At 34.0% G+C, this 14,333-nt stretch overlaps 3 protein-coding genes across 3 annotated transcripts; 2 read left to right on the top strand and 1 right to left on the bottom strand.

Moving 5' to 3' along the window:
• Positions 1-1,064: 1,064 nt before the first annotated feature.
• Positions 1,065-3,662, top strand: LOC118344878. Its single transcript, XM_035686656.1, has 2 exons — positions 1,065-1,758; positions 3,397-3,662. Exons 1-2 carry the CDS (start codon positions 1,225-1,227, stop codon positions 3,481-3,483), a joined length of 621 nt encoding a protein of 206 aa, XP_035542549.1. The 5' UTR covers positions 1,065-1,224; the 3' UTR covers positions 3,484-3,662.
• A 1,994-nt stretch (positions 3,663-5,656) lies between these two features.
• Positions 5,657-7,515, bottom strand: LOC109003229 (probable xyloglucan 6-xylosyltransferase 5). The gene has a single exon (XM_018981281.2). The coding sequence runs from the start codon at positions 7,261-7,263 to the stop codon at positions 5,893-5,895; it is 1,371 nt and encodes a 456-aa protein (XP_018836826.1). The 5' UTR covers positions 7,264-7,515; the 3' UTR covers positions 5,657-5,892.
• Positions 7,516-10,391: 2,876 nt separating this feature from the next.
• Positions 10,392-13,850, top strand: LOC109003228 (26S proteasome non-ATPase regulatory subunit 11 homolog). The gene is made up of 2 exons (XM_018981279.2): positions 10,392-10,558; positions 12,397-13,850. Exon 2 carries the CDS (start codon positions 12,422-12,424, stop codon positions 13,688-13,690), a length of 1,269 nt encoding a protein of 422 aa, XP_018836824.1. The 5' UTR covers positions 10,392-10,558; positions 12,397-12,421; the 3' UTR covers positions 13,691-13,850.
• Positions 13,851-14,333: the final 483 nt, after the last annotated feature.

Below are 14,333 nucleotides of genomic sequence, written 5' to 3'. Positions count from 1 at the left end.
GTTTTGGGGAGTTCGGTTTTGGCGGAACGAAACGAACAGCAGGTAATGGTCAACGACTTACAACTACTAGTCAACGGGCGACATGAGTGAGTTGTCATTTTTTTCCCTTGAGAAATTCAAATTTTGTCGGCGAGCCAATTTGTTCAGGTACTAAGTTAGATGAGATTATTTTATATAAATATTAAAAATATAATAAAATATTATTAAAATATAATAAAAAATTTTATATAAATAAAATGATGTGATAAAAATTTTTTTGTATCGAAACGATGTCTACGTCAAACATCGAGCAACTTTCGTCGGATTACAAGATTTTTTATTTATTATAATTATAAAAATACATGTTTGTCGCTTATCTAAAAGATATATATTACATTTTTAAATAGTTCAGAAAAAACTCCCTCCAATCCAACTTAAAAATGTTGTTGGTATATTTCATAATCTCATTAAGAGTATTGTTGTTCATAAGTTCACACACCGTATATTATAATTTTTTTTATTTTTTAAAGTTTTTTTAAAATTTATTTTTAGTTTTATTTTTTTAAAATAATTGAATTATTTTACTCATCATCTATATACCACATATTTAATAAAAAAAAAAATTAAAGAAATCATAAAAAAATAATGTGTAGTGTAAGAGACTTATAAATAGAATTTTGTTATCTGAAATTCTAATGAAGAGTGTTACACCTACAAAGAAATTATATAAAAATAATCTTATAAATTGATATGATTTTATATAAACTGTTATATTTATATTATAATAAAATTAATTTTATAATATGATACATCACATTAAAATATATCAATTTATAAAATTTGTTTATGTAATCATTTGGTGATATAAACTATAACCATCCTCAAATGCAAGTTGAGCTGGATGTTAGCAAAGCACTGGCGCACCATATCTAAACCCAAAGCCGAGCACTGCCGAGGCCCAAGAGGCTCGCAGCAGAAACAAATTCTGGCCTCCGGTCACTTTCAAGACATGCATTTTTTTCCGGTCCTTTTTGAGTTTTTATTTATTTTTGGTATTTCCTGCTATCTTTTTCCTGGAAAATCTTCCATCCTAGATATTTTCTTACACAATATCCTCAGATACCCAGAGGAATATCTATATCCATAAAACCATGGCATTTTTAGAGATATAGAACTAGCTGATAAGCATGAATTTATGAAATCTCACTTATTCTATTGGTGGTGTCACCCCGCCCATTCCAAGAAATGAACGGTGCCGAGGTTACCGAATCCTTGGACGAATGGCAGCAAATCCAATCCCCCGTGGGAATAGACATGGCGGTTATCAGAGACAACTACCTCGACTTCAACAAAGACCGCTCCTTCGTCTTCCCTCCTAGCCACCACGAAGGCCTACAACTGCAAGTAACTCAACAGGATCTTCAAGCCCCTGAAGACACAAGTTCAGAACCTCGTTCTTTGTCGTCGTCGTCGTCGTCGGGTTCTGAAGGTGAAGAGGAGGAAAATCGAAGGTTGTCGTCGCTCCAGGTGGCCACTAACGAGATACGGAGGCGTTGGAGAGTGCGTTTTGAGATTCTGAGGACTGGAGTCTTCCATTTGGCTTCCAGGGTTCGTAGCTGCGCGGTGTGTTCCGGCGGGTTTTGGTCGATTGCATCGGTGACCGGAGTGTTGGCGGCGGTGTTGCTGTCTTTCTTGTACGTGAGGGTGCAGCGGCGGCGTCGAGGAGTCCACCAACAGAGCAAGCTTCGTTTATTTTCTCTTATCAGAGAGAAAGACGAGGTTCGTTCATGAAAAAACTTTGAAATTAAAATCTATTTTTGGTAAAATCTAGTTATTTTTTACTGGAGATAAATATTTTAACCATAAAATATCTATATTTTATAACCATGTCACGGTATGTAAATAAACTTTTATTAAAAAAAAAATTGTAGTTGTAATACTGTTCAAAATTTAACTTTCTAAGTTACACGTTCTTACACCTAGATTATGGATGATCTATTTTACGATTTTGGTTAAAATCTCTCTTACATCAGAATTCTTATTTTTTTTAAAAAAATTTAGGGAATAAACAATAATTTTTTAAATATAGAGAATTATTATTCATTTTTTAAATCATCTTTTATTAATATTTTATTCTAATAAATAAAATAAATTCTTTTTCTAATTATCTACATTTTTTATCATACTCATATTTATTATAGTTTTAAATAATAATTCTAAAAATAATTTAAATAATTACTAAAATATAAAAAATTAATTTTAAAAATATTATCATACCCGCTAAAACATAATTTAAGTTTTTATTTAAAATATTTACTAGAGTAATAGTTCAAAACATAAGAAAAAATATTGAGTAATTAAGTTTGTAAATAGAAGTAAGAAAAAAGTAATAAATAAATAATATAAAAATATTATTTTAATAAAATAGAGAAATGATAAGAAATTAGATGTATGAAGTTTTTAAAATATGAGTAAAATTTAGAAAAAAAATTTAGAGAATATGATTTTTAGCTAAATTATAGTAAATTTTATGGGGAATGGGATGAGAATGCTCTAAGACTTCTCAATTCAATGCTGAAATTCTAAAAAGAAACAGACAAATTATACAACATTTAGGATTTTGGTTGGTTATACAAATGAGATGACATGATAAATCTGTGAATGATAGTAAGATAATTTATGAATAGTAATAAATGTTTTGAATTAAAATTTTTATGGAAATTTTTGGAAAGGAGAAAAAAATTAAATAAAAAAATTATAAAGTTAAAAAGATGGTTAAAATATTATTTTTAATATTATTTTTACTTTAGAATTTGAAAAAGTTGAATCATTTTTTGTGTTTTGTTTAGAAGTTTGGTAAAGTTGTAATGATTGTATAAAAAAGTTAAAAATTTAAAAATTTGAAATTGAAAAATGTTTGTGTTTGAATAATATTTAGATATTGAAATGAGATAAAATGAAATTAGATTATTTAGGCGCTGTTTGGATAGTGAGATGAGATGAGATGATTTTAAAGAAAAGTTAAAAGTTGAATAAAATATTATTAGAATATTATTTTTTAATATTTTTATCATTTTGGAATTAAAAAAAATGAAATTGTTTATTATATTTTGTATAGAAATTTAAAAAAATTATAATGATGAAATGAAATAAGATAAAATACTTTCACTATCTAAAAGGCCCATAAAAACCTTAATACTGTTCGTGTACAATTTTGGAGACAGTGTAGAAGACTCTTTAATGCTGTTCGAATAAGATTTCGAAGAAAATGTAAACTCTGTAGAAGCATGTAATGTTGTCTCATCGATTTCATGTAATGTTGTATTCATCCAAATCGATGAAAAAGGCCCTTTGTCTCGGTATTTAGTTTTTACTACCTCCATCTACTTCTGCACGACTTTATACTTGCTCTTGCAGAAAATCGGGCAGCTCTTGCTCCACATTGCGCAAATGGATGAAGTATTATTGGCACGCCGCAGGGTTCCCGTTCTCCGCATTGGTTGAATAATCATATGCAGCATCCAGCAACCAGATATTTACTTTAGGATCTGCATCTCGCCAGCTCCTCGGCAGCATCTTCTTGAGCATCGGAAATTAGAAATTGAGAGAGAGATACATATAATTGTTTTATAAGAAAGATGCTAATATATCATACTGGTGACTGCATCCAGTTCTTCATATCAGATTAAGCATGTCCTATTTAATATATCTGCATAACTGTGTTCTCAGGGTGGGTGCTTAATTACGGCATAAGCCAGCAATATTGTCATGAATTCCTTCTATGTTATAAACCCCACGAGGTTGACCCAAATAGTAAAGATCTTGGTCTTGGAGTATCACTCTCTTCAAGGTTCAATGTTCAACATCTCATGGATGCAAACAATCTTTTGGGCGGTAAAAAGCCAACGATTTGACCAGTTTTGTATAGGAAAACTTCCTAGAGTGCGGTGCATGAGAGCAATGTTTACTCTGCAATGGTAGGTCCGAAGAGATCTAGCTTGGAAAGGTTCCTCGACATAAAAAGAGATCCTCCTATGTTATCTTTGTCACCCCCTGCACCTACATTAGCCTCTTTTGAAGATCAAGATCAGACAAGAGTTCGTCCCTTTACTTAGATTAAGAACATTTCTATTTCAAAGAAAGCACCTTTTTCTATACTTGTTTCTTTGCCTATGATGGGCAGAGATAAAGTGTGAATATGGAAAGAGAAAACAGGGTGGGCTCAGCAATATTCTTAGCTGATTTATAGAGAACATGAAACCAAATAGGAAGGAATCAGCCACAAAGTTCTCTAACCTGGTCCACTGCAAAATGATTTCAGCGATTGTTCATGAGACCAGATTTTACCCAGCCAAACTTTTCAATTTGTCTGTGACATAAGTAACTACCACAGGAATTGTTGAATAAGAAGTTGACTTTTAACAAATGAAATATATTTGACAAGAGTTCATGGCCAACCTAGGTTCTCAACTAACGCCAGATCAGTAAAAAGGGGAAATTAAATTTACCCAATGCCTCTGTAAACTAAAGTCTAAAACTAGTCGCAGGAAGAGAGAGAGATGTAACAACAATTGTTTTTTGAAGTTTTCATATGTTCTCTATATTTTGTATTATATATTTTAAATTCCAAATATCTTTATCTTTTCATGAAAATAAATTGAAATAAATAAAATTTTCAACACAAACAAAATGTACATAACTCCTTGCCGAGAGTTTGTGCATCTCTTGGATTAGTCAAGACTTTGTTCTCGGACACCCAATGCCAATAAAAAAGAAAAAAAAAAACAAGATATACTGATACATTATAGTAAACCTTTTAATAAGAAGCATATCAAGAGAACAACATTAGCAATGCTTCTAAACGGGATGTTTGGCAACCAAGAAACAATGTAGGTGTCTATTTGATAAGTAGAAACGCGGCAGTAGATGAAATGAGACCCATGTAAGAAGAATGCCGGGTGCATGAAAAGCCAGACTAAGTAAGATCAGAAACAATGCAATTATTTATAATTCAACAAAATGCCATCATGAAGCACAGATATTGAAAGATCAATTACAGCAATTCGATAGAAGAAAATGATGAATTCCAAATCCTTTAGAAGCACGGCAGCATGAAGGCAGGGGCAACATGAAGAAAATTAAGGTCTTATACATTTGACCATACTGATGGTATACTGTATTGGCAGAGAATTGCTTCCTTTTGCCACAAGTCCAGAACTTCAATTTCTTTAAGAACTGCAAATCTTTGAAGAACTAGACTCTATATACTGATATACACCACATTTGCTCATACAGAATTCCTCTTAGGGAACTTCAGGGAGATAGGATTTACCAACACTGTTCTCCACCAAACCATAGCAGCGAGTTGTATCAGTTACATAAAAGAAGTCCCAATTGTGGCTTGAAGGTAACAGCGAATGGATGGAGCACAAACGAACAACCAAAGGCTATACCCAACTGGAACGCTAGTTATGTTGAAATACTTTGAAGTAGATGTACTATACTATACCTTTTGTTCATTGCAAGAAACATAAGTTAGTAGCCCAGGGATCCAAAATCATAAACATCGTCTATTACTCAAATGAAATTAACAACTCAGTGAGATTATACTGCAAACAGGAAGGAAAAAACCAATTTAGACAGATATGCATGCTAATGCAACGATTAAGCACTATTATGTTAAAAGAAAAACACTATTTTTTTATTATGCTAAATGAAATAAACTATAAAGCAACATAAAGAATCCTAAAGTCGTTGTGGATTCCATTTTCAATACATACCGGTGTTACAAGCCAATAATACAAAAGAAGAAAGCCACTAACTCAGATATCAGATGGCGTTGAAATCAGCAGTAATCTGACAAAAGTACATTGGAAGACCATGAAGGTAACAATCACAAGCAAAATGGGTTACTCACAATTCTTGCCCACTTTGTGCACCGCGCGTTGAGTGCCGAATATCAAACTGGTTTACAGACTCCAAAGGAGTGGTAGTCTCATTCCTAATCCTCTTGATCTTAGGACTCAACAGCCCTCTATGCCTAAACCCATACAGCTTCAGCACCTGATTATCCGCAAAATTGAATGCTCTCTCCATGCTTTTCAAGCACCTCTCGACAGCATAATCGCCGTAGCTCCCACAAGGCTTGCAACCCACGAAATGTGTCACAAACGGCCACCTCTCGTCCCCTAATCCCGGATGATACTTCTCCATCATTTCCTCGTACCTATCCACCAACCCGGCCCAATAACCGTGCAAATAGTAAGAATTCTCCACGAACACCTTATCCATCCACTCATCCTTCTTCGAAATCAACAAGTATATCAATGCAGACTGATCATCAGCCTCGAAAGCCGGCCTGCCCTTCAAATTTGCCGTCAAAATCTTCCCGGCCTCGTCCCGAATAGGCCCCTTGGGGCCCATTGGAGCCCAAGCATCAAGCAAATCCAAGGACCATTGGCAGTTCCTGAACAAAAAACTACCAGTGTTCAACGCAATCCACGACTTCTGATCGAATAACAAATCTGGGTAACCATGGATAACCAAATTATGATTGGTATACTTCCCCAGAGGAAGCTCAAACACCATGTCCGTAAACAAAGCATCGCTGTCCATCCACCATATCCACTCGACCTCCGGGTGCGACAACATTAACCTCCGAATCAACGGCAATTTCGCCCAGTACCCAGCGAGCTCCTTGTCCAAATGAGCCAAATTGTACACGATCTCAATCCCATGAATCCTACAATAGTCAATCTTATTCTTAATGGACTTCAAAAGGTAGTGATCCCCAATTGGGTTATCACAAGGCTTCGGAGGCGACCCAGTGACAAGCAAAACCCGAGCTTTCCCCTTCACAGAGCTGGGAAACTCCGGGTTCTTGGCGAGCCAGCTCCTTCTCTCCTCGTCCCAGTTCGAGATCTTGGGTCCGAGAGAGTAGGTGATGTTGGGGTTGATCTCGGGCTCGGGTGGTTCGTTGGGGTCGGAGGGTTCGTCGTCGGATCGGATCTCGTCGAGGATCCGTTTGGTCTCCTCAGCGATCTTCTGGGCGTCGAGATCGGAGCCTGAGGAGCCGGTGAGGTTGCCGATGCCGACGGTGCCGCGAAGGACGAGTATGGTCACGAAGCCGCAGAGGAGGGTCAGCTTCAAGTTGTTGAAGGTCTTCTTGATCTGCCGGCCGCGTGGGATCGCCGCCGCACGGCCTCTGGCAGTTGTTGTAGTAGTACTAGTAGGGAGGCCAGCAGCTGAGCCTCGTTTCAGGGCCGTGAAGGCATCCTGGCCCATCTCTCTCTCTCTCTATCTCTATCTCTATCTCTGACCTCTCTCTTCTTTTTAGCTTTCTTTTTGGATTAACGTGTGCGTGCGCCTTTGCTGGATGAAGGAAATGAAATAAGTTAATGATTGAAGAGATTCAGAGAAGACGTGGGGAGATGCTTGAGTTTCAGTTTGGGTTAATTTCAGAGTCATGGGGAAGGGGAGGAGGAGACAACAACAACTAGGTCATGGTAACAAAATCATTTCTTCTTTTTTTTTTTTTTTTTTCTATTAGCAAGGTAGTGTAGATATATAGACATTGATGACTGATGAGCACCTTAAAAACAGGAAATTATTATTAAAAAAAAACATGTTTTCAAAGAGCAAACACCAGTTATTCATTCAGAAAATATAAATACATTAATTTTTTTAAAAAAATGATAAGCTTACAAGTGTTTTAAAAATTATTTTATAACTCTATTTAAAATAAAATAGAGAAATAGTTTAGTCATTTTATAAAAATAAAATTATAAATTGATATAATTTAATATGTTATGTCATATTTAAGATCTAACATATTATATAAAATTATTTTAATTTATAAATTCGATTTTATTTCTTCGTGATAATAAAGTTGTAAGAATATCTTTCTTTTATTATAAAAAAATTATTATTATTTAAAAATAAATTGTAAAAAAACGGTGTCTTTGTTAGTAATCATTCCTTACTAATTTTGTAGCCGGAGAACATTTCGATTCATTATACGTAGACCCAATAATAAACAATTGTAATTTTCGTTTTGTTGGGGAACCATTTTACACACAAGTCACACAGCCATGGTATCGCTGGCCCTCATGTTGCGCAAGCTGGCACCTCATGTTGCACAAGCTGGCACTTCTGTTGCGCAGCCTTAAAGGTCGAGTGGCGCGTAAGGTGGAGGCTCCAAAAGCGACATCTTAGGTAATGGGATCAAGGTTCTAACATGCATCTTGTCCAAAAGTAGCCCACCAACACTCATCCTTAGAAATAGGGGATGCCGGTGCCCCCAACCCGCCGCCTCTGGCTTCGTTTGGTTCCTTAATATTTTTCAACTCATCTCAATTCATTATTATAATTTTTTTAAATTTCAACATAAAATATAATAAATAATTCAATTTTTTCAAATCTCAAAATAATAATAATATTAAAAAATAATATTCTAACAATATTTTATCATCTCAACTTAACTCAACTCAGCTCACTTCAACATCCAAATACAACCTGAATCTTGAATTTTAGAGGCTGAATTTGGTTTTCAAATTGAGCCGAATTTAATTGAATTTAATTTAATTTTAAATTAAATTTAATATTTAAATAACTAATTCTTAAATTATTAAACTCATCTCAATTTAAAATCTTATTATATGTGAGACCCATAATATTTTTCAACTTAAAACATTTTTATACGTGAGATCCACAACTTTTTTAATTCCTCATAAAAAATATTAAACTTATCTTAACATCTAAACACACTTTAAACTTAGTTTAGGTAGCTCCACATAACTCCCTCAACTATTCAACTCACTACAATTCATTAAGAATACTCAACTGAATTCAATTGAGGTTAACTCAACATCTAAACGCAGTCTTAAAGAGAGCATTAGGGATTGGCCATTACATTAAGATGTCGTTTGAATAGCAAATTGAGATAAAAATTAAAAGTAAAATAAAATATTATTAAAATATTATTTTATAATATTATTATTATTTTAGAATTTGAAAATTTTGAATTACTTATAATATTTTATGAGAAAATTTGATAAAATTGTAATAATGAGATAAGATAAAATAATTTTTATATATTTATCTTATTTGATTTTAACATTTAAATACTACTAAAACATAAACACTTTTTAATTTTTAATTTTTCAACTTTTATCTTATTTGATAGCTTCGTGTGCTCGTGTTTCTCTCCCGTAGTACAAAACTTTGACCATAGCTAAAAGTTGCAGAGCATCCACATTGGTCTATGCATATGAATATGCAAAGTCATATTTGTATAATATAAACCTAAATTCATCTACATTAACTTATGAATATCCATAGACTTAGCTAGCTATGAGCAATACTTATCTAAATTTAAAGAGTTACTATTCATTCCACAAAACATATTTTAATCATTATTTCTCTTTTCTCTGTCCTCCTACTCTCTCTCTCTCACAATCATTTTCTATTCTCTCTCATTCAACAACACAATAAACCTTCACCTACACATTCATTTTATTATTATAATATATTTTTTTTTCATTTTATTGTATTTTTAATATAATATATATAAAAAATTATATTTTTTTATTATTACATTTGTATTATTAATGTCAAATATATGTAGTGGATGTTAATTGTAAAATATATATAAAAAATTGATTTTAGAAAAAAATTAATAATAGTAATAAAATAATATTTTATTGTTATATTGTCTCAAATATGCATAAGCTAATGTGTAAATTTTGTTTGAGTGTCAAAATGTATATGTAAAATAGGTGATTTTGCAATGTATATGCATAGACCAATGCTAATGTTCATGACTATTGGATACCAAACCCAATGCATATTACTTTTGAGTTTAATTAACCAAAATTTTCTTTCGCATATAGAAATCATTTCATCTCATCCCATCTCATCTCATCATTATAATTTTTTTAAATTCTAATACAAAATTTAATAAACAATTCAACTTTTTCAAATTTTAAAATAATAATAATATTAAAAAATAATATTCTAACAATATTTTCTTTAATTCATTTTAAAACATCTAATCTTATCTCACTATCCAAACCCAACCTTTTAATAATTGGCCACTTCAATGCTAGCCCCGCAATTAGAGACATTATAATTTTATTTTGGACAATAATAGTTTTTAGAGAAATGTTTAGCTCAACAAAAAAAAATATTTTCAAAATAAATTATGTGATTTGATGTTATATATTATATTTTAAAATTTATAAAAAGTAACATATCCCATTTAGTTATTTCAGTTATTTAGTAACAAATAAAAAATAACTTAAATGAAAAAAAAAATTAGAATTATAAAATAAAATTATATTTTTTCAATAGTACGTAGATAGTTTTTCAGCGGTACATTACAAGTGGACTCCCGAGGCGACGGCTGGGATTTTAACTTGTGCTTTACGCTATTCGAGGCTTAATACTTTAGTTGAGACTTGGCATTCAGAGATTCTGCTTCGTACCTCTTTTTCTTCTTCCTATTCTGGATCTCTGCTAGCGGGGGGCTTCTGATTGTACTGAAGTGATTCAATCGGCCCTCTTTCTACATCCATCTAAGGTACGTTCTACTCGAAGATCAGCATTCACCTCAATGTCTTGCATCATTAATGCTAGGGTTTCGCTTCAAGTTTCTGAACAATTTTTGCTTTCTCGTACCTTCACTAACAATTGATTTTCCTAGTGTTTTATTGTTTCGAGTCTAAATATCAGTTTCCGAAGTTTTTAGGAACACTTGGGTTTTGATTTCCTGTTAGCTTCCGAATTTTTTTGTAAGCTGGATCGATAAATTTTGGATGGAAAGGAGTAGAACGTTTTTCCTGTGAGACTCGACTTGGACTGTATAACAAACCCATTCGATGGTAGATTGAGATAATTAGACGAGTCTTGAAAATATTTGCTGTGAACCCTTGGGATCTTTTCATTTTTCCCTAAATTCCTGTTCTGTTTTCGGGCACGAAACTTATATCTTCCCTGAAATGATTTTTTTTTTTTTAATTTGAGAATGTTTACTGGAAACAAGGGTGCCTTTTTTTTTTCAAGCTGTCGGGGGCAAATGTTGGGTTCAATTTATGATCAATAGACATAAGTGCTGGTTGCAAAAATAGTATTCACAGGCTGAGAATTGAACTTTAAAAATTTTTCTCAAAAAGTAGGCCGATGCAAATTTCAAGTGGAAAAAAAAAGATGTGTAAAGCTCCTTTAATTGAAATGGTGTGTAAAGCTTCTCCTAGGGGACAAATGATGTTTTGTAATAAATTTGTTTGGGTTCATATTACTGCATGGTAAATCTTAGTAGCTAGGCCTCGGCGCGTAGGAGGTTTTAAGTTTTAACCATCACGACTTATGATACTTTAATTTGGTTCAAATGCTACTTCAGATTTTCTGTTAAATCCTTCGTTAATCACTCATAAAAAATAATTCTTAGTTAATCATACAATTCTAGCAATCTGGCTTTGAGATAATCCCTTTTATGGGGAATCTTTAACTGAAACTTGTCATCCCCAATTTGAGGTCTCTGTTACCAGCTTACCTTTACTTATGCAATTGAGCGAAGGAGTTTAAAGCTCAGAGTAAAAAGAGCAATAACATAGAATTTGACACTCTCCTTTAAACAATCAAGTTCCATAGTAAAGTCTGATGTCATTAAGCGTCCAAGTCTCTCTTATTATGTAACAATAGTGAATTCCTTGGTAATTTTGATAGCTGTCTTGAGGAATGAAATGGTTATCTGCTGGGTGCCACTAAATTCCATGTTGAAGCTGTTCTTAGTGATAAATGGAGAATGGAGTGTAACATCTCCGGAGTTGGACTTAATTCAGAATGCTAGTGGGTCTAATTTATTGGTCTTAGTGGAGGGAGAGGAATGAAAGAAGCTTTGAAGACCAAGAACGGTCAATAAATGAGCTTAGAACTTTTTTTTCAATACTTTACTCCATTAGTCGATTATAATTGATATTCATGGCATGACCTTCCACGACTTCCTGGTATCATTAAACTAGCACATGTAGGCATTGCTCTTGTATATGTCCCGTATACTTGGGCTTTTGCCTACTCTTTTGATTAATAAAAATTCGTTTACCAATCAAAAAAAAATTATTGGTCTTAGCATATTCCAGTTCACTCAAGTGACTGCTTAAGTTTAACCAATTCGGTCCTGCTGGGTTGGAGGCTTTTTATAGAGGCTCCAAGATTAAGAAGTTGGTTTTGTTTGCCAAATTAGCTTGAAACTAACCTATCAACAAATTAGCTTGAAAACATTTCAGGCATGAGTTACTTTATATCTTTGAGTGCAATTATGGTAGTTTCTTGATTGCTTGATGCATTCATAACAAATGGAGCGCTTGATGTGATTCATCATCATGAAATTAAGTTGTTGGATCATTTTCATTTTTTCAGGACTTGATTAATCCGAACCCCCAAAATGTCTTCTTCATATCTCCCAGCAACAACTGATTCAATTGCTCAGGCTTTAGAAGCCAAAAACGCGGCTGAAGCCATTTCTATTCTTTACCGCATACTTGAAAACCCATCATCTTCTGCTGAAGCCCTAAGGATAAAGGAACAGGCGATCGCAAATCTTTCAGATCTTCTTAGACAAGAAAATCGGGCAGAGGATCTCAGAAACCTTCTAACCCAGTTGAGGCCCTTTTTCAACTTGATCCCCAAGGCAAAGACTGCCAAAATTGTTCGTGGGATAATAGATGCAGTAGCTAAAATACCAGGCACTTCTGATCTCCAGATTTCCCTCTGCAAAGAAATGGTGCAGTGGACTCATGCTGAAAAGCGAACTTTCCTACGGCAAAGAGTGGAGGCAAGGCTTGCAGCTCTTTTGATGGAAAACAAAGACTACTCAGAAGCTTTAACTCTCCTTTCGAGTTTAATAAAGGAAGTGAGAAGGCTAGATGACAAGCTTCTGCTTGTGGATATAGACTTGTTGGAGAGTAAGCTCCATTTTTCTTTGAGGAATCTCCCTAAAGCCAAGGCTTCACTGACGGCTGCAAGAACTGCTGCCAATGCTATATATGTGCCCCCAGCTCAACAGGGTACTATAGATTTGCAGAGTGGGATCCTCCATGCAGAAGAAAAGGACTACAAAACTGGTTATAGCTATTTCTTTGAAGCTTTTGAAGCTTTCAATGCTCTTGAAGATCCAAGGGCAGTATTTAGCCTGAAGTATATGTTACTGTGCAAGATAATGGTGAACCAGGCTGATGATGTGGCGGGAATAATATCATCTAAAGCTGGACTGCAATATGTGGGGCCTGAGCTGGATGCCATGAAGGCAGTGGCTGATGCGCATTCGAAACGGTCCTTAAAGCTTTTTGAGACTGCCCTCAGGGATTTTAGGGCCCAGCTAGAGGAAGACCCTATTGTCCACAGGCACCTCTCATCACTGTACGACACTTTGTTGGAGCAGAATCTCTGCAGGTTGATTGAACCTTTCTCCAGGGTTGAGATTGCTCATATTGCTGAACTGATTGAGCTGCCCGTTGATCATGTTGAGAAGAAATTATCTCAGATGATTCTCGATAAGAAGTTTGCAGGAACTCTAGATCAGGGTGCGGGATGCCTCGTCATTTTTGATGATCCTAAGACAGATGCAATATACCCAGCAACACTGGAAACCATTTCTAATGTTGGCAAGGTCGTGGATAGCCTCTATGTTAGGTCTGCCAAGATAATGGCATGAAGTTCTAGAGTAAGTAGGCAGTTTTCAAACTGCAACTTATGTTTTCCTTGATTCTATTTCATAGAAATTACTGTGATTTCCAACCTGGGATGCATCCTAGATTGATTGCTTTGTTGTTTTCAGCCTCATTTCCTTTTGTGGGTTAATTTTGGAACCATTATGTTCGAGAGCATTCATCTTTGGTAACAGAAGTTGCAACTGCCAACGGAGCTGACCAGTTTCTTGGATTTAATTGGCTATTTGAATTAGAAGTTTAAATTTGGAGAGAGATGAAGTATATAGGGCCATAGGCTTGACCACATTTCATAATATTTAGTACTGTTCGTTTAAAATCTTGGACAAATGTAGACTTCACATGGACCTGCATACTTTCACGCTAAAATTATTTACAATTTTGAGCCTCAATCATTTTTATTTTTTTTTTGAACAATTACAAGATAGATAAACATATCATAGAAACTCATGATATTTAGGGCATGTTCGGACACTTGGAATATCTCAGAATTTTGTGAATAATAGTGAAATGGTTTGAGTGAAGATGTTTTATTGGGTTTTGAGAAATGAGAGAAAAAAAAATTTAAATAAAAATATTATAGAGTTAAAAAATTATTTGAACATAATTTTTTAATAATATTTTTGTTTT

This window comes from Juglans regia, chromosome 16, assembly GCF_001411555.2.
Source record: "Juglans regia cultivar Chandler chromosome 16, Walnut 2.0, whole genome shotgun sequence".
NCBI classification, from domain to species: domain Eukaryota; kingdom Viridiplantae; phylum Streptophyta; class Magnoliopsida; order Fagales; family Juglandaceae; genus Juglans; species Juglans regia.
The sequence above is the reverse complement of the archived record's forward strand: the minus strand, read 5'-3'. Positions and strand labels throughout refer to the sequence as shown.